Below are 20,663 nucleotides of genomic sequence, written 5' to 3' on the forward strand. Positions count from 1 at the left end.
CCAAACAAAAATAAAAAATGCGAGTACTGCGTGTGCGAGAAATGCGAGATTTCTCGCGCTCGGCGAGCATTGCTGATCGCTTGTCGGAACACTAATTTCCAACGAAGTGATGTTCATCCACTTGTCTTTTTGTTGATTTTTTTTTCTCATAGGAATAAACACAGTAGCATGCACTATCTCGGCGCAATTTCTCACTTTCTTAAAACAGTACATTTTCTGACCTCATGTTACTTGTTCAATATCGCAGATTAGATTTAAGTGTGTGGGATGAATCAAATGTCAGACAACATAGCTACTTCTAAATAAGGACTCTTTGAAACCAAAAGTTCTGTACATATTTCCGCCTGTCTGTGTGTCCGGAAATCCAGATGTCTGATGTGTAGCATTGGATTTCAAGTTATTTTATATTTCATTGTGTCTGTGTGTCCGGAAGTCCATCTGCCGTAGAATGGCCAGGAGAGATAGAGGGGGTTTAGTAGAATTGAAAAAAAGCAGTTCTATATTATTTACGGCAACTTCGAAAATGCTTTTGGTATACTCAGGAAACATAATATGTTTTGTCCATTTCGTTTTCGAAATTTCCAAGCACCCAAAACGAATTAGCAAAGAATGAAGCATAAGCTTTTGATATGCCTCTGTTAAAAAAAAATAGACAAAACAGTATCCTTCAATAGTTATAGACATTGATGAACTCATCAGAAGATGTCCATATTACTCCGTTGAACGGTGGCTGGCACCTATTTCGGCTCGGGAACGGAATAAGAAGGTCATCAATACCGTTTTTACTTTCACCTTTAAAAAAAAGTGATTTCAGTTTTTAGTTGTGACTCTTTGATTGGCGGCATTCGTAATTTTGGTTCATTCACACTGGTGTTTTCAGAAACTGAGTAACTTTCTGAATGATAATCTCGTGAAACATCACGTTTTGTATTTCTCTATCGAAAAACGTACCCTTGTTTCCCACATTTTTGAATTTATATTTTTAAAAAGTTTCACGAGACCAATCCCGAATTCCGGTTTCACTTATAAGTCAAGTATGTAACCGAAAACTTTCAAAATAATTGTCATACTAAATACTCCAGGTTTTTCTAAATACCGACTGTATTGTTTATTTGTTTCTCAAATTCATTTGTGTTGATTGGTATATACCGAATTTTATTAAACGTGAACTACTATGATGACACATTGTTGCTGACCGTAATGTTCAGTGTTAAAACAGTTTTCTGAAACAGTGAACTCTGGAATAGTCAGTGAAAAATGTATGTGAGTTGCAGAAATGGGCCAGCATGGACGCCCTAGTTATGGGTATCGGCCAGTTGTATGTTGGCAACGGACTGGACTAAAGGTATTGTTTCAATATGGGAGTTTCGGTACAATCAGTTCCTAAATATTGTGTGATCGAATCTTTTATTTCAACTAGAGTGACGTGTCGAAAAGGGTGTTGACCGAAATTTTCGATGAAAACCTAAATTTTTGATGCCGAAAATTTCGAAAAAAAATCACGAAAACCGAAAAAGTTGCAAATTATTTCCGAAAAAACCGGCATGACATGACTTTCATTTCATTTCGAAAACCGAAAAAAAAATTTTTTCGGTTTTCGAAAAAAAAAATTTCGAAAACCGAAAATTTTTCGGTTTTCGGTTTTTCGAAAATCGTGTCATTCCGACGTTTCGGTTTCCGACACGTTTCGGAAAAAAGTCAACGGTTTTTCCGACACGAGGCCGTGGCCTAGTGGCCGAGAAAACTCCGCGCGTGTACTTCACGAGGACAAATTGTTTTTTTTTCAGAAATTAAACTCATTTTTCGCAAGTTTATTCTTTGTTTTCTGATTTTTTTGTTGATTTTTTGGTAGAATTATATGATTTTCAGAAATTCTAAACTCTGCTCTTCTATCGTGATTGAAAATGTCAGCGAAAAACGACAATTCGATCGTCTGGGCTTTTTTCAATAAAATTAATCAAGAAAAAGACGTGGAATGCTCCAAATGCGGCAAATCTTATAAATTTTGTAATTCGACGTCAGGAATGATAGCACATATACGCTCCGCTCACTCGAAAGAACTCAGCGATAAGATAATGTCGGTATGTAGTGTATTGAATTTTTCAGTAAAACAATGAAACTATTTCAGCGAGCTTCGCGTAAAAGCTCATCAAGTAAACCGGCGTCGTCGTATTCAGCTGCAAATGATGCTTTCATTTTGTTAGTGAAGAATTTCTTCTCATTTTGTGATGAATTCATTTCAGGTCTATCTGCACGTCCAATGTGTCTTTCCGATTTGTGAAAAATGAATTCTTCAAAAAATTCGTTCGCATTTTGGATCCCAATTATAAGCTAATCTCTCCTGATGCTATTCGTAGGAAACTGATCGAAAATGTGGGCGATTACAAAAGAAAAATCAAAGTAGAGCTTCGCGATATGATTGTAAGCGTTGCCTTGAGACATTATGTAAATTACAATGTTTTCAGAAATGTTTCATTTCGCTCGATGGTTGGGACGGCAAAAACGAAAATAGCTCGATTTATGCCGTCTATTTATATTTCTTAGATTCAAATTTTGAAAGGAAAAAGATTGTAAGTATATATTCACTTTTTTCGTCTTTATAATAAATTGTTTTAGCTTCTTGGTTTGCGGCAACTGGAGAAAAAAGGCACAGCCAACAATATTGGCGACCTTACGCTGGAAATGTTGAAAGAATACGATGTTGATATTTCAAAAGTTATTGGAGGTCTGACTGATGCCGGTTCAAATATCAAGAGTTTTTTAGAAAAAAATGATTTATTCCAGTAAGAAGAAACGTTTAGAAAGTATGTAACCATCTGATTTCCAGTGTGCACTGTCTCGCGCATTCTCTTGCATTGATTCTGAAAAATGCCTCAGAGATGCCATCAATTGCAAGAGTTCTTACGAAAGTTAATCGACTCGCCTCGCATCTTTCTCGTTCAAAATCGGGCAGGACAACTTTCAGAGAGTAATCGCAATTTTCTAAATGCATGTTCATTGTTTTTTTTTAGAAGATCCATAGCATTGAAACTCGAAGGTCGCATTCCACTTCCATTTTGTGTAACTCGATGGGGTGGATGTTGTCTGTTGGCAAAGTCTTACCTCGCACATGTATGTGACATGTGAACTTGTGCTCTGATGATTTAGTTGTTTTTTTTCAGTATCAAAGTATCAGTTCATTGTCGAATTTCCAATGTTATTTGCTCGATGCGTCGGAAAAAAAAACTCTTGAGAACTTTGTGGAATACACTAATCCATATATTGAATCGATTGCACAGGTTCCTTTTCATTCAGCCAAAAAGTATTATTACGACTTTTTCAGGCCGAAACTGATTCTTCATTCGCGTCATCTTTGTTGGTTCAATACGCTAGTCTTCACCATTTCATTTCTGCGCAAGACCAGCGAAACCATCTCGTCCATTGTCTTTCGATTGAAACTCTGGAAAGGTATGATCCGTGAACAATTTTAACAAAAGATATTCTATTCAGATACACAAAATATCTGGAAAACGACGTATGTTTATTCGCCACGTATGCAGATCCGAGATATGCTTATATGACTAATGTTTTGAATACATTGAAATGGGAAGCTGTTGAAGAAATGGTCGAGCTGTATTGTGGTACATCTTATGAAAGAAGCCTGAAATGATTACACGCTTATTGCAGAAAGCTTCAGAGCGCCGTCTTGCCAGCCAGCTACTACACCTCCACCACCAAAAAAAATGAAACTTGCAGAATCGAATTTCCTTAGATTTGTCGAGGCACAGACAGAATCAGTGAATTCCGGTTCAACTAAGGTACTTTTTCATGAATAGAAATCATTATTAATTCAATTGCAGAAAGAAATTGTCGAGTATGAGTCATTAATTCAATCGGCTCGTCCACCAATCCAATCTTGCCCGCTCAACTTCTGGCTCACCCATTCCACACGTTTCCCCAAGTTGAGCATTCTAGCGTCTCATTTTCTATCGATTCCTCTTTCTTCGGCGCAAGTGGAAAGGTTGTTTAGGTAATAAAATCAATATCTACAATTAGAAACAACCGGTTTGCAGTCGGTGTGGAGAACTGATGTCATCGAGTCGCCGTAATCGTTTGAAATCGATTACTGTAAATGATATGCTGCTGAATGCAGCTCTTGGACAAATGAGGTTACTATAATGAAACGTTTCTTCAAAAAAAAAACATATTGATTTGCAGCCTCCAAGAGAAAAAAGAAGATGAAGATTCTAGTGTCAGTGAGAGTGGCGATGATTCAGAAGAGGAGTCTGATTCTTCGGCGGATGATTCCAATGGACAAACCGCACCGCCATCTGATTCCAATGGACAAGCCGGCAGCACTGTCACAATTATTGACGCCACCAATTAAGAATACGACGATTCTTCATTTTCAAATAAGATTTGCAATTTTATAATCATTCTGTTTAAGGCTCTTTGTTTTTTGAACGTTGTTGTTGTTGAATCATTTTTCCGTTTTAATTATTTCGGAAAATGGTAGTTTTTAGTTGTTCCTTGTTGTCTATCGGCTTGTTCCTTTCCTGTTTTCCACGTTCTTCCAAACATCATCTTGTTTTTTGATTAATTCAACAATAAATAAATTCTGCGGTTTTAAAAGTTGCATTCACAACAATTTTTAAAATTTATTTTTTACTGAAAACCGACTAATTTTCAGAAAAAAATGAGTAAATTTGCGAATAATTAATGAAACATTCACAACAAACAACTTTTCCTCGTGAAGTACACGCGCGGAGTTTTCTCGGCCACTAGGCCACGGCCTCGTGTCGGAAAAACCGTTGACTTTTTTCCGAAACGTGTCGGAAACCGAAACGTCGGAATGACACGATTTTCGAAAAACCGAAAACCGAAAAATTTTCGGTTTTCGAAAAAATTTTTTTTCGAAAACCGAAAAAAATTTTTTTTCGGTTTTCGAAATGAAATGAAAGTCATGTCATGCCGGTTTTTTCGGAAATAATTTGCAACTTTTTCGGTTTTCGTGACACGCATTGAAACATTTTTTTCCGATTTCCGGAACAAAAATTTCCGAAATCCGTGTCAACACGTCACTCTAATTTCAACATTCCAAGTGTTCTGTTCATTGTTTTCAAAGGATAAGACTTGACCGCGGAATACAAAGTGTTTACTGGATGTTTTGGAGACAGGATTTTGAATGATTTTTTTTACTTTCATAATGTACGATTGTGGAAAAGCGTATCACTTTAGGCTTCGCTAAATATTTTAACCGGCGTATTACTAACTGAAACTCAAATATCGTCTCTATAGTACATACTTAAAACAGTGAAACTTCTAAACTAAATCTGATATCCGAGTATTCAGGGCCTAGGAATCTATATGTGTGTCCTTGTTCATAAAGGTTATGTCAGTTCGGTATTCTCTCTAATACTTTCAATTACCTGTTTATTTACTGTAAAAATGCAAAATTATTACCAAACGTCTTCATTAACACATAATGAAATCCTTATGAAACAGGTTGAAAATACTGGCACAATCTGTGTGTCAGTTTGTCGTGATGTCTTTTTTAATCGTTATGTATGTTCATTCTTCGTAACAAGAATTGAACAACAGTAGTATGAGTCATATCTAACTATGTCAGTCTATTCGACGATATTCAATCACAAATAACACATTCACGAAACATTGAATTTCTATGCTTACAAATGATTTTCTGTTCGTTAATTTTCTCTCGGTTTCTATTCATTGGTTTAATGAGTCTTATAAACTGTTTATTAATAAGTCATTATTTTGGAATAGGTCAATCGTCTAAACTATCAACTTCTAGTTGAAATGTTCATGTAACGACGTTAAATTTATAATGTGTATTAAAGTGCGTTCTGATGTTCTCGTTTGTGATACATACGCTCTCTGCTTTTTCGAACATTCCATTACAGAAGTTCGATGTGTTCTGTTCGTGAATAGCTTTGAAAAGTGAAAAATAAGGACATCTGGACGTCTGAGTACACCGAGAGGTTAATTAATTTCAATGAAAATGTGGGAGTTACCGTTTCAGTAAAGTTTTGTTTAGAATTGGTTTGAGTTTTACATTGCTCATTGCAGATTACGAGGACCTCCATAATTGTGCTACAAATTTATTAGCGATTGATGTCTAGACAATAAACTTGGATATCCGGACAACAGTAAACACATATTTCTATTTTCCTTGTACAATTCTGTTGTCAGCCAATTTTTTAGTGTGTAGGTGTTAAAATAATCAAGTTCTGAAACTGACTGACTGTAATAACGGAAAAAATCACGAAAAAATCCAGATACACAGACAGACAAACGGAATATATCAATAAAAATCATAAGTTTCACGAATATCTGATTAGTGTTGCTGTTATCTTGGATTCCTAAAACAGATCAACTGACATATTTTCTATACCCATCAAAATCTTGAAAAACCGAAATTTTCAACAAAATGTATTTCTTTTTTCATTGCCGTTACCCCCAAATTTTTTTATGAAAAAACAAGTCTACAAAATAATTGATTCGATAATTATTTCTCAACTCAGTCAAGAAGGAAAAGTTGTTTTTTGTCGTGCTTGTTTTGTGCATTCTCGATAGCCTTGACATGATCATCCAGCCGATTATTCACGAATTCTTGCTTCACGATTTCACCACTTTTCATCCATTCGGCTAGCTCTTTGTACATATCTTGTCTCTTCTCTGGTGTTTTCTGTACATCGTACCATCGAGACATCCAGAATCCTCGCAGGGAGATATCCTTGAAAATAAGTGGTCCAGTTGGGCAATCTACTGGTTGTTTGCTCATTCCTCCATAAGTCACCATACAGCCTCCATGATCAAGAAGGCTTGCCAAGAAGAGTGAGCTTCTTCCTCCAACGCAATTCAATGCCAGCTTCACACCTGGGAATTTCTTCTTCCGGCCATATAACTCTTCTTGGGTTATCACGTCATCTGCTCCAAGATTCTTCAATTCTTTAACCAGCTCATCCAAATTATCTCGATTTCTCACGACATTGACCGATTTGAATCCAAGTATACGACAAATCTGAATGACGTGCTTTCCGACTGCAGAATTTGCTCCATTTTGCACAACTGTATCGCCTTTCTTCAAATTGATAAAGTCTTTCAGCATTCGGTATGCAGTTGGAGGATTCACCTGAAATTCGAAGTTGATCTTTATATGTTTACCAGCCTGTCTGCCCGCCTTTAGCGGTTCATCCAGCTGGTCCCTCCTCATTTACGTGGCCACCACTTTTCAAAAGTGCCCGCATGGCCGAGTGGTCTAAAGCGGTGGTGGTGTCCAAAGCACGCGAGTTCCGTTTTGCTCGCTGGTTCAGTTTCTCTCCTCTTCCAAAACCCTTGCGGACAGCGCCTCAGACAACGCCCATTTGTCTTTTATATATAAGAATGATACTTGAAATGAGTATCAAGACTATCGAAATGTTTGAAAGGGTTGAAAGTTTAGTAATTCGGAAAAACAGAGAGAGACACACAGACAAAACAAAGTATGCAAAATTTTGAAAAATAATGTTTTAAAAGTGCAACATTTCGACAAGGCTATGATACTTCTAATCTGGTCACCATCCATCTCCCTTAACTCCTATTTCTATAAATCACACCTTGAGTAGAAATCCGGACATTCGGAAACACAGACAGGATATGATACCTCTAATCTATTGGTGTTTTTTGCGTGCAGAAATATAGAATGCCATGGCAGATATTGGGACATCAGAACTGATTAAAAATAAAAAAATAAAATATGAGTGGTTTTATGAGGGATTTGAATTTCAATAAAAAAGAACAAGTGGCAACAATCAAGAAATAGACACATTTAAAGAAATTCGTTTAAATGCTAAAACTGTATTGCTATTTCAGGAAGTGTATTATTATCACCAAGCCGAAGTCATAAGACTATTCAAACGCTAGCGATAACAATTTGGTAAAAGCTAGGCTAATTTGGAGCATTCATTGAACTGTGACTTTAAAAAATTTTTGATAGTCAGAGAGAACAGAATTATCTGAATTCCCACCCCCTTCTAAAAGAAACCTGTCGAAAACTGTGACTTTCAGATGTTCAATCAATATCTTTTTTTGTTGCCTGCAAATGTTTAGAAGTAGTCACATACTTCCGAAAACTTCTGTGACAATGAATAATCCGTTTTGAAAACAGTGAAATCAATCTTTTCTTTGGTTTCCATGATGTCCGAACCCAAAGTTTTAGAGATTGAGAATCTTTAAACAAAGCGATCTACGACCACTAACGTTTTAGAACGTTTTGAAACTGTAGACTAAAAAATTCTGCTAAAATAATACAATTATAAACTGTTTCTGAATGGAAGCACTCTGGAACGGTAAATAAGATTTCCGATTTTCTCATCCTTTGGAGTATGTCTGCACGTCTTAATTCTGTTGGAAACGTTCCAAATGTGTACCTACATATGTCTTCCGACTGATTACGGGCGGTCTTTTATTCAGACCAGGAGGATCTAGATGACTCTGTGGTATAGCTTAGAGTCCTCAAATTGATTAAAATGTGTTTATCGAAGGGGATTTTCGAAAACGCGGGAAATTTAAGGAAATTCGCAACAAGATAATAGAGCAAGCGTATTTTCTTCAGATGTCAAAATTTCAAATGTTTTTAAAACAGTAACTTTATAGAATTCTGTTCATTAGTGTTGTTTTAATTGAAGGGCATGAACATGAAGAAAATGAAGGACTACTGCGGGGTTATATTTTTGCTTTTATATAAAATTGCCATGAAACAGTATTCACCATCATATTAGCGAATAGAATGTTTGTCTGTTAAAACCTGCGTATTTCAATTTCTCTTTATCTGAAATCTGATTGCTTTTTTCGATTATCTCTCCGTCAATTATATCGGCAGATTTTTTTTCCAGAAACAGTTTTACTGAAAAATATTGTGCTGGACTATGTCACAGAATATCTGGTTACATCTAAAACAGGGAATTTATAAACACGTCCTAGTTATTATTGTTTGTTATTCTGGTTCCCAAACAAAATAAATCTGAAACAGTAATTTTTGCAATTCCTATGTAAACTGCTTGTCTGTATATTTTTTCCTCCCTTGAAAATTTAAAAGAGATCAAGAATGTATGAGAAAACCACTCCATTTCTATTGCGTATGGGACGTAACTGGTCTCTTTAAAAACTTTTAGAAACACTGAATTTTGGTCTGTGTGTCCAAATTTCCTTCATTTTCTTTATCCTCTTCTATTACCCAATGGCATTACTTTTAAACAATGTTCTTCAAATTGGTTAACGTTCAAACGATGTTAGATAATTTGCTAAAACTAATTCTTTCCATATAAGATATTTTTGAAACATAATGTTTCCAGGCTTTGAGTGTCTGTCTGTGTGTCATTCTTTGATTTTGATGGCTTACCAGGAACTCAAACCACCAAAACAACATTTCAAACCTAATAAGACATTTCTAACACAGGAAATGCTTTAAATATGTAGTTTTTTGACACTTTCACCTCTGTCAATATGGATTTCAGAAAATGTTGGTTTCAGTTACTACAGAAAAAAGCGTCCCCGTTCAGCAGCCTCAATCCGTATATCAGCAGTGGCGGATGTTCCTGAACAAAACAATTTTTAAACATTATTTTTCCATTTTCCGTAAACCAATGTCTAATATTCGGTATTGGAATGTCTGGGCAACTTAAATTTTCGCTGCTACTAAAATTTGTATTCGTCTTAGAGTATTGAACAAGGAAATGTTCAAAATACTAAACTTTTTTCTGCCCAAAAAGGGTTAACATGTGTCCGGATATTTATTGACTTCTCCCGTTTAATATTATTTTTAGTCTGAACAAACCCCACCACTGTCTAGTTTGATATCACAATTATGTTTGAATAATAGATTCGTGAAACCGGAAACCATTATTGTTCTTTCATTTCGTTTTTCGGGAATTTGAAAATTCAAAAAACATTCAATGTGCATATGAAGACGATTTATATAATTTTTTTGGATGATTTTTAAAATTTATTCCTATTTTGTAAGCCTGATAGGGAATTTTATTAATTGATGTCACAGTTGTTTCCCGAAAATAACCATTTTGAAACAGTACATTTTTAATCTCCTCTGTCATTCGTCTTTCTGTGTGTCTGTCCGTCTAGGTCTCGGCGTACTTGCCAGTTTTCCTTTTTTCGTCGAAGCAGATGAGTGAAGCCGTGTCAAATTTTCCTTTTTTTCATTCATTTTATTGTAGAAGGGCCATGAGAGAGAGGGGGTTTAGTAGAATTTAAAAATTAGTTTCTATATTATATATGACAACTTCGTCATTACTTTTGGTATACTCAGAAAACATAATATTTTTAGTCCTTTTCGTTTTCGAAGTTTTCCATCACCCGAAACGAATTAGCTGAGATTTTGATATGTCTCTGTATAAAATATCCATAAAACAGTATCCTTCAATAGTTATAGACATTGATGAATTCATCAGAAGATGTTCATATTACTCCGTTCAACAGTTTCTGGCACCTATTTCGGCGGACGGAATAAATAGGTCATCAATACCGTTTTCACTTTAACGTTTAAAAAAAAGTGATTTCAGTTTTTAGTTGTGACTCTTTGATTGGCGGCATTCGTAATTTTGGTTCATTCACACTGGTGTTTTCAGAAACTGAGTAACTTTCTGAATGATAATCTCGTGAAACATCACGTTTTGTATTTCTCTATCGAAAAACGTACCCTTGTTTCCCACATTTTTGAATTTATATTTTTAAAAAGTTTCACGAGACCAATCCCGAATTCCGGTTTCACTTATAAGTCAAGTATGTAACCGAAAACTTTCAAAATAATCATTATGCTACTCCTAATTGGTTTTTTAATACCGATTGTATTGTTTCTCAAATTCAGTTGTAACCTTGGAAGTGTTTTCTGTTAGTTGAGGACGAATTGTTGCTGACCACAATAATCATTCTTAAAAACATTTTTGTAACAGTAACCTCTCCAATAGTTAGTGAAAAATCCTTGAGAAGCCTGAAATTCTGCCAACATGTTTCGAACTGAAAGTTATGGGTATTGACAAGTTCTATGTTAGCAATGAACTGGACTAACTAGGGAAGGTCATCGAGTCAGGGTGGAAATATGGGTCGTGACCTATATCGTTGGAAAGCTGGGAAAACGCTGATTCCAAATATATATTCAGTTTTTGCCCTCGAGGTCTGGTATTCGAGAAAAACGAGGTCAAAGTTTGGACCGCTGACAAGTCATTACCTTACCGACGTGTGTAAAATATCGGCAGCGTGCACAGGTAAACCGCTAAGTCCCAAAAACGGGCCGGCGGCGGCGCGCAAGTTGCCCAACGGCGAACATACGGTGGTTGAAGGTGCGAGCCGCCGACGGACCAACGTTTAGCAGTCGACGGACCAACGTTTAGCCGCCACCGGGCCAACTTTCACCCGGCGCACTTTCCCAATAGACCCCTTTCCCCGGTAATTTCGGAACACATGGTTGAATAATTATTGTTTATTATAAGAAAAAACAAAAATACAATTAAAAAGGAAGAAAGAAGAAAAATAGAAATTAAAATATTCTTGGCTTTTGACTCCATTTGACTTGTTTCCTTTCGCTTCTCGTTCCAAGTGTAAAATTGTGTGATCGGTGTTTTGATTTCCAATAGAGAGCGAGCCCTTTTGGTGAAGATTGTTCATTAAATCTGAAATAAAATTGATAAAATTTGGTCCAAGTCCGATAGTTACTCACATATATTCCTCCTTTAGCTTATTGAATTCCGCTGAGTAGTGTAACAAATCCTTTGAGACAGACGTTCGATCCCGATTTTGAGCTCGCTTTAATGGTGCTTTTGACGATGTTTTGTCCTAAATAACTACGCTTATTTTCTTTCATAGAGAATCAAAAATACCTTCATTTCATGTGAAAAACGTCGTCGTTGTCTCTGAATTTCCCATTGACAACGTTTGGTGGTCCTGATGGGCTTCTGTTGCATTTCTCAGGCGCTAAGTATTATATCGTGAAGCCGAATAAGAATAGCCAAGAATCGATAGACAGTCGTTTATATGAGCGGTGGTTTTATGTATGGTTAAACCAAAGAATAATCAATATCAGAGTTCACTAGTTCTATAATTCGAAGGTCGTCACGTCATTGCCAGCGTGGACGGCCACGCGCCTTTCCAACACCTCCCCCCCTTGCAGAAGAATTGTGTTGACCACGACGAGCAGAGGCTGGAGCGATTCCTCTGGCACGAGCGGCTGGATGATCCGGACGGCTGGATCCTCGTGCATTCCTTATTCCATGCTGTGGTTCGGAGCATGGGTCGTAGCGGTTCGGAGCTCGTCTGGGTCTCTGGCTTCTTCGCAAAGAATGGCTTGGGTCAGCAGTTGGTCGGGCTTGTGGACTTGTGTCTGGCAACGGACTGATGGCAGTGCTTGTTGTAGTAGTAGCTGTAGCACTTGTACTAATCGGTAGTGAGTCTTGCGCTCTTCTGTCATAATCTCTCGAAACGTTCAATTCATAGTTCACTTCACTTTGAGCCAAAGACTGTCCACTACTGCCGCTATCAACTCTCGTCCCTCCACCGAACAAAAAATCAGAATCTGACGAAAACGGCAACCGAGTAGTATCTGGAATATCAGAAACATTTAGCCCCACCCTGTGACCCCTTAGGCCCCCGGATTGCTGGGTCTCTACCCTATCACCTTGAGTATTTCCGAAAAACAACGGAAAGATAGTTTCTTCAAACACATCCTCCTTACTCTTATCGCCAACTCTCTGTCTCAATTGATTCACATGACAACGATGAAGTCGATCACCAATCTGTACTTCATAGAGCACGTTCCCATAACGTCGCCGAACGACCCCTAAGCCCCATTCGGACTTGTTACCACGTTGAACCCGAGCGTAAACCTTTTGATCTACCTGAAAAAATTTTGCGCGCGCTGCGTTATGCGTATCGTATTGATGCTTCATTTTTGCTTGATAGTTTGACAACGCAGCCTTCTGATGATTTTCTGCCCTCGGAAGGAGCAGAGACATGGTAGTTCGGATTGCACGGTTAAAGTGAATCTCCGCAGGTGTCCTGCCATTAAGCGCCGCATGAGGCGTGTTACGGTAGTAGAAAAGAAATCTGGATAGTAACTGTTTCGTGATCGAACCAGTACCCTTCAATTTGGTGAGACCTCTTTTGAGAGTGTCCACCATTCTCTCGGCAGCTCCATTGGACCGTGGGTAGTAAGTTGCAGTGGTCGTGTGTTGGATTCCATGGTTTTTACACATGCTCTTGAACAAGGCACTGGTAAACTGTGAACCATTATCCGACATAATCAATTCGGGGAATCCATGGACACAAAATATTTCTTCCATTAGATCAACAGTAGAAACTGCCGAAATGGACTTTGTCATTTTGACTTCTGCATACTTGGATAGACCATCCACAACTACTAGTAGATAATTTCCATCTACTGGACCCGCGTAGTCCACATGAATTCTGATCCATGGCTTTTCCGGAGCCGGCCAAGGATTCAATGGCGCCACGATAGGCATCTTTGCTTGTTCTTGACAACTAGAGCAATGTTGAACAATACGTTCCACTTCTCTGTCCAATCCTCTCCAAAACACGAAAGCTCTGGCTTTCTGCTTCATCTTGATGATGCCGGAGTGTCCTTCATGTAGCTGTGATAACACGGCGGTTTGCAACTTTCTTGGCACTACTACCCGATCATCTAATAGCAAGCAATGTTGCAATATCTTCAAACGGTTTTTGTATCGATGCCAATACTTTTCCACATCCGACTGTGGTTTCGGTTTCCATGAATCGTGGCGAACTAGCTTCATAACAGTTGAGACTTCTGGATCAGTTTCGGAAGCTGCTCTAATGTCTTCTGCTGTAACCGGATAAAGTTCCGCCTTTGGGAACTCGTCCTCGAAGTCATCCTCATTTCTTATTTCAGCGATCACAACATCATTTTCATCTCGTGGATAGTTTTGAATCATCCGCGATAACCAGTCAGCCTTCGCGAACTTAGCTGTCGACACATAGCTTATGTCGAAGTTGTACGACAATAACGTAATTGCCCAACGTACAAGTCGGTTCTGCGAGTGCACTGGCAGATCTTTGTTATCTCCAAAGATAGCTAGAAGTGGTTTGTGATCAGTTTGCAGGGAGAACTTTCTTCCAAATACAAACTTGTGACATTTTTTTACGGTGTACACCAATGCTAAGCCCTCCTTCTCGATTTGACTATAACGTTTTTCAGTCTCCGTTAGTGATCGTGCGAAGTGAGCTATGGGCACTTCTTGTCCTTCTGGGTTTATGTGACTGAGCACTCCTCCAATTCCGTATTGGCTCGCATCTGCTGCAATGACAATCTTCCAATCTTCCTTGAAATGAGACAGCATCGTCGCATCGGCCACAGAATTCTTCAATCTATCGAAAGCATTTTGCTCAATGTTGGTCCACTTCCAGTCGACGTCTTGTTTCATCAGACGGTCCAACGGACCCCTAAGATCGCTTAGCTTTGGAACGAAGCGACTGTAGAAGCAGATCGCTCCCAGAAATGAAGCTAGTTGCTTCTGGTTTTTTGGAGATTCCATTCCGCGGATTACTTCAGTTTTCTGTGGATCGGGTTTTCTTCCGTTTCCGTTTACTATAAATCCCAGGAATTTGATCTCTGACTTGGCGAAGGCACATTTCTCTAGACTCACTTTTAATCCATACTCTTCAAGACGAGCGAACAACAACTTTAGTATGTGTTCATGTTCATGCATCGTCTCTGCGGATACAATAATGTCGTCTAAATAAGATGCGACACCTGGCAGCCCATTAGTTAGCTTATCAACAACTTTCTGAAAAATAGCTGGAGCGGGCTTCAACCCAAACGGCATCCGTTTATACTTGAACAGTCCCAAGTGGGTGTTGATGACAGCGAGCTTCTGCGCCTCTGGATCAAGTTCAATCTGCAAGTACGCATCTTTCAGATCGATTTGCGAGAAAATCTTCCCTTTTAACTTTCCAAATATATCTTCACTGGTTGGTAACGGATGGTATTCATCCTGCAAGGCAGTGTTCAGACCAGAACTTTTGAAGTCAGCACATATACGCACTTTACCCGAATCCTTTTTTCGGACCACGACAGTAGGTGAGGCCCAGTCGGAATGTGAGATGCGCTCAATTACTCCCATGTTTTCAAGTCGTTTCAGTTCTGCTTCTACTGGTTTTTCAGATCCATACGGAACTGGTCGGCTCTTTTTGAATGTTGGTTTTACATTCGGAAGAGTGCGAACTTGCGCTTTCTCTTTCGTGCACAACCCTAATGTATCTTCGAAAACTTTTGGAAATTCTGTTTGTAAGGACATTCTCAGCTGGTTGCTGTCCTTCTCCGCAACTGCTGTAGTTACGGTGCTTACCACGACATCGAGTGCTTCTCTGACTTCTGGAGAATGAGCCAACCATGACATGCCAATCAGATTTGTGAACTCCTGTCGAACGTACGCATATTCAGAGTACTGTACTCCTTTTAGCTCAAATGATACTAGCACACGGCCTTTCACGATCATTTCAGTTCCGTTCGCACAGGCAATTCGGTGGGGAACTTCTTCTAGTTCCGGAGCTCCAATAGCCTTCCAGCTCTTCTCGCTGATGAGAGTTATCTCACTTCCAGTATCAAGCTGGAACTTCAGCATCTGACTCCCAACATTCACCCACATCGACGGTTTTACCGACTTACTCTGATTCCCATCAAGATTATCTACTCTAACGCTTTGCGTTTTTTTGGCACCCTTTTTTTCCCAACGCTTACCCGTCTTCTTCTTTCCTGAATTTTGCGGACATTGTGGTGCACAATGACCCTGTTCGCCGCACTTGAAGCAAGTAAACTCTTTCTTCGACTGAGACTCTGAACCGTGACCTTTGGTTTCGGTTTTGTGATTGCTGGTGTTGCGGACGGGTTTCTTTTCAACTTTATTCACACTCAACGGTTGCTTTGGCGAACTCGCTGCCACCGTTTTTGTCTGTTGTTTGAGTTGAAGAAAGCGGAGCCACTCATCATGAATCAAAGCCAATGTGACTTTCTCCTTCTTCCGCTCGCACTGCTCAGCCCACTGCATCAAGAATGCTTTGGCTGCAGCATCACCAGGTCCATCTAATCCCCGGAGGAACAAAAAAACGGACCAATCATCTGTTGACATGGTAGCCAACTTCGAATCTAGGACAGCTTCGCTGATTCTGTTGCTATATTCGAGTGGATCGTGGAACATTCCGGAAGCTCGCGTGATTTGAAGGCACTCTTGTCGTTTCATCATCAGACTACGATGTGAACCAAATACTCTTCCTAACGCCTCAACTGTATCCTTGAATGGAATGTCATATACATCGGCAGCTTCACGCTGCGAGTCGACATAACGATGGAACGCTGATTCATCGAGAGCACCCAGTAGTAACCGGACTTGCTCTCTTGACGATAAGTCTTTTCCATCTTCAACAATCACCAACTCATGACGTGAAAACCATTTCTTAAAAGAATCTGGTTCATCAAGCGTGAACACAAAACGTGGAAGTCGTCTTGCCAAGTCACCCATTAACCGAGCGTTGTTTCTGGCTCGGGGTGTCTGCACAGTCATGTTCTCAAGAGTCTCCGTCTCGGATCCAGCTGCAGCTCGTGCCGCTATTTCTTCGTGTAGCCGCCGATTGTCAGCCATCTGCTGTTGCTGGATTTCCGCCGACGCCACCATTTGTTCGCGGAACATTCGCAGCGTTTCAGTGAGCTCTTTTGCAAATGCTAATTTTTCTTCCCCCATAATACCTGAGTACTTTTAGTTTCCTGATCGCCAATATTATATCGTGAAGCCGAATAAGAATAGCCAAGAATCGATAGACAGTCGTTTATATGAGCGGTGGTTTTATGTATGGTTAAACCAAAGAATAATCAATATCAGAGTTCACTAGTTCTATAATTCGAAGGTCGTCACGTCATTGCCAGCGTGGACGGCCACGCGCCTTTCCAACACTAAGACGTCAGATTCTGTAAAAGAATAATTAAATTTCATAAACTTATAATCAGATTCATGCGATAACAAACCTTTTCTGTCCGCCGATAGTGGAAACATCCTCCATATTGCGTTGAGACGCCCGACGCCATCACAAGTTGTCTCGATTAGCCTAGAAACGAATAATGGAGTAATTATTCAACGGGTAGTAAGCGGATAGTTATTAAGATTGATCAATTACCTAAACGAAATGTAAAAAACTAATGAATTATCAAGAAATACATGAAAATCGAAGAAAAATGAAAGTTTTTACTGAAAAATAATTCGAGCGACGCCGGTGAAGATTTACTGCGAACACCGGAATAGCGGAGTGTCGTTGCGGCTTTTCGCTGAAAGCGGCGGCTTGGATTGAAACTTGAATGTTGAAGAAGTGTCGGAAAAGAGCAGATAGTTGAGAAAAGTAGTGAACGTCAAAACGTTTTAAATAGAATGAAACCGAAAATTGGAAAAGAGACACATTTCAGTAACTTTGAACATGAATTTGAACTACCGTATACTCTGTGATAGAGACACATCCAGATGTACAAGTTCAACATAGCATAACTTGGTTCTAAGAAGAGATACTAAAAAGTTCCCAATTGACAAAATATAGCTTGATACAAATGAAATATTTCATCAGTAGAAAAAAAGTTCGTAACTGAGATGCCATTCGAGATATGTATCTTGCTTCAAACTCTTCATAATAAGTGCTCCTGTATTACAGGTTTCACGGTTATAGCCCCTTATTTGTATGATGAATTAGTCACTGGGGAACAATCTAGGAAGAAAAAAGTAAAGAAATTAGATTCAAAATGTATCCATCAGTGTGATAGTTTCTTGAAATTCCAACTCAAACTCTTTCTCGGAACAGTGTCGTTCACCGGTTATTAAGCCGCCGTTTAGCCGCCAGCGGTTCACTCACCGGTTATTAGCCCGTTCCTGGCCAGTGATTTAGCCGCCAGCGGCTGTTCAGCCGCCATTAAGCCGTTTTTAAGCCGCCAAAAATAAAATCCATTTTTATGAAAAAAACGAAATAAAGAATGAATCATCTATCTAATAGGACCCACCTCCTAAAATATTTTCTCAACATTCCATCTCTAACACAACTTCTGTAATGTTCCGCAACATTGTCACTCATCGGTTATTAAGACGCCATTGGGACTTTGGCGGTCGCTCACCGGTTATTAGGCCGTTATTAAGCCGCTAGCGCTTTTTCAGCCGCCAACAACACGCTTTTGGGACTTAGCGGTTTACCTGTGTGGTGTAGGTGGTAGCAGAGATGCTCAATGCACAAACACTTTTTGGTTCAATTCCGTCCGGTCACCAAGTTTTTTTTGGTTTTTATAATTTCTCTTTTTTATCTATTTGAACAGAACTTTGAAAAAAAGCTTGTCCAATTTTTCTATTATATGTCTTGATTGTTGCCACTCGTTATCTTCTATCAAAATTCAAATCCCTCATAAAACCACTCATCTTTTTTTTTTAAACATTCCCTCCCTCTCTCAACTCCTAAAACTTTTACGATTACCACCTGTTACCCCCATCAAGGACTATGGACACTCCCTGATTTGTACTTGAGATATTGTCGAAACAAACTTTCTTGACATTCGGTGCTTGCGGACCTAAGTTCCCGCGCTTAAAATAACCCACGCCCTCTTTCCGTTGTATCGGCTATGATTTTAGTCGAACTCCCCGATCTTTTCTGAAAATAAAGCCAAGAAAACGGACAGAGGGCGTGGCTTAACTTTTAGGGAACTTAGGTCCGCAAACACCGAATGTCAAGAAAGTTTGTTTTGACAATAAACAGAGGCACAAACGCATCGAAGTATCTGATTCGTCAGGTTGGTTGTGTCTTCATTACATCTCTTCAATGCACAGAAGCGTAACTATGGTATTTTTTGGTTTAGCTATAGTTTTCGTATGGCTCTATTGACTATAAAGAAGCCACGGTGTCAATTAACCGAGATCTGATTAGGTTTTTCATCCAAGTGGGTTAGTTTGCGGGTAGCTCGTACGTAATGTTACTTCAGAATATTGCAGTAAATCACGAGAAAATAACTGAACAGAAAAACAATAAGATTGAAATTTCTAGGGGTTCCTGAAATTTCTAGGGGTTTCTGCTCGGAACAACTGAAATCTTTTGAAATTTTTTATTGAGACTTTCTAAAGTAGCAGTCTATTTATTCTACAAGCTGGTCTACTGTGAGCATTTGAGATATACATATAAGGTTCTGTGTGTCCGTTTTAACGCAACTGCTTCTAAATGAAGACTCGTTGAAACCAAAAGTTATATATCCCCTGTCTGTCTCTGCGTCCGCGTATCCAGATGTCTTTTTTTGTTTTCGGTTTCTTGTCAGTCGAGATGGTTTTGTCTTCGACGGTTTCGTGTGCTATGAATTATAGAACGTTTGAATTATTTCTGCATGAAACATATCAGAAACTGGGAGATTTTAAAATTATTGTCAAAAAATTGTCCGTTTGTACTAATAGTAAGAAGCACACTAGCAAGACCGGTCTAAACTATTCCTAAATTTATTATCTCTGAAAGAGTATTTTTATAAAATGTAAGTTTGTCCAGATGTCCTATGGCTTATTCCCAAGCTGAACGGTGTCTTCGTCGGTCTTGCTTGAATGTTTCATGCGCATTTATTTATTTTTTAATTGAGTGGCACGTGGTCTATCTTTTGATGAAACATCTCAGAAACAGTACATAACACTTTTCTATCTGTCTGTGTTTCCACATGTCTGGATTTCTTTCTAGACATCCGAACGGCTACCATTTTGTCAGTGATTGTCTGATTTTCATCGAATTAAACAAGAACCGATCAATTGTATTTCGAACATTCCTCAAGACGATTAGAAACGTCCTTCCTGTGCCGAAATGTAGCCGTTTTGAAACATTAGGTTCTAAAATTCAGTATACTTCATCGCGGTGTGTCCCACTGTCTAAACATCCGGATTCCCAGTTATAGAGCTACCCGAAATTCTGGATTAGGGTTTCTATCCGGGCGGGTGTAATCGCGGGTATAAACTTCTGAAAAGTGATGATAATCCTCGAAAAGAAACAAAAACCACTAAATTTTAAATTTCTCGAGAATTTCTCACTTAGACGTTCTTTTTTGTATTATCTATACAATATATTGACAAAGTCTTAATAAAAATGATACGGTTTCTGAAATAGCAAATTTTATGTAATTCAGTTTTTTTTTTAATTTCTCAAATTTTCCAATTCTCGATTGTTGCCACCTGTTCCCTTCTCTCAAAATTCAAATCCATCATCATCTTTTTTTAAACTTTCCCCACTTCTCTCAACTCCTAAAACTTTTACGATTACCACCTGTTACCCCCATCAAGGAATATGGACACTCCCTGATTTTTACTTGAGATAAACGGAGGGCATACAGCACAAAGACAGTGAAGAGGGAGGTCTAATTTATTAGGTCGATTTTTGTCTCAATTGCATCATAGAAGAGAGACGGATCAGGTGACAATGACATGGAGAATGTTTATATTATCCAGAGAGGGGAAGAGCAGTTTATATTTGTTATTGTGTAATGTATACCTGGCAATAGAAATGTAAACTTTGTAGGGGTCGATTTGATTTTCTGCACAGAACTGACGATGTGGAAGATCAGAAGTAGAAAAAAGTAGATAGGATAAAGCGAAATGTATTAG

At 38.7% G+C, this 20,663-nt stretch overlaps 2 protein-coding genes across 2 annotated transcripts; one reads left to right on the top strand and one right to left on the bottom strand.

The window, feature by feature from the left end:
• Nucleotides 1–2,024: 2,024 nt before the first annotated feature.
• On the top strand, nucleotides 2,025–4,366 carry GCK72_012265 (uncharacterized protein; the record flags this gene model as incomplete). The annotated part of the gene is made up of 14 exons (XM_053728970.1): nucleotides 2,025–2,081; nucleotides 2,129–2,199; nucleotides 2,244–2,421; nucleotides 2,466–2,570; nucleotides 2,617–2,783; nucleotides 2,828–2,968; nucleotides 3,012–3,111; nucleotides 3,162–3,278; nucleotides 3,323–3,447; nucleotides 3,490–3,620; nucleotides 3,667–3,797; nucleotides 3,840–4,009; nucleotides 4,053–4,148; nucleotides 4,198–4,366. The coding sequence occupies 14 exons, from the start codon at nucleotides 2,025–2,027 to the stop codon at nucleotides 4,364–4,366; spliced, it is 1,758 nt and encodes a 585-aa protein (XP_053583742.1).
• A 2,154-nt stretch (nucleotides 4,367–6,520) lies between these two features.
• Nucleotides 6,521–7,111, bottom strand: GCK72_012266 (uncharacterized protein; the record flags this gene model as incomplete). Its single annotated transcript, XM_053728971.1, has 1 exon — nucleotides 6,521–7,111. The coding sequence occupies one exon, from the start codon at nucleotides 7,109–7,111 to the stop codon at nucleotides 6,521–6,523; it is 591 nt and encodes a 196-aa protein (XP_053583743.1).
• Nucleotides 7,112–20,663: the final 13,552 nt, after the last annotated feature.

Source organism: Caenorhabditis remanei, chromosome IV (assembly GCF_010183535.1).
Source record: "Caenorhabditis remanei strain PX506 chromosome IV, whole genome shotgun sequence".
NCBI lineage: Eukaryota > Metazoa > Nematoda > Chromadorea > Rhabditida > Rhabditidae > Caenorhabditis > Caenorhabditis remanei.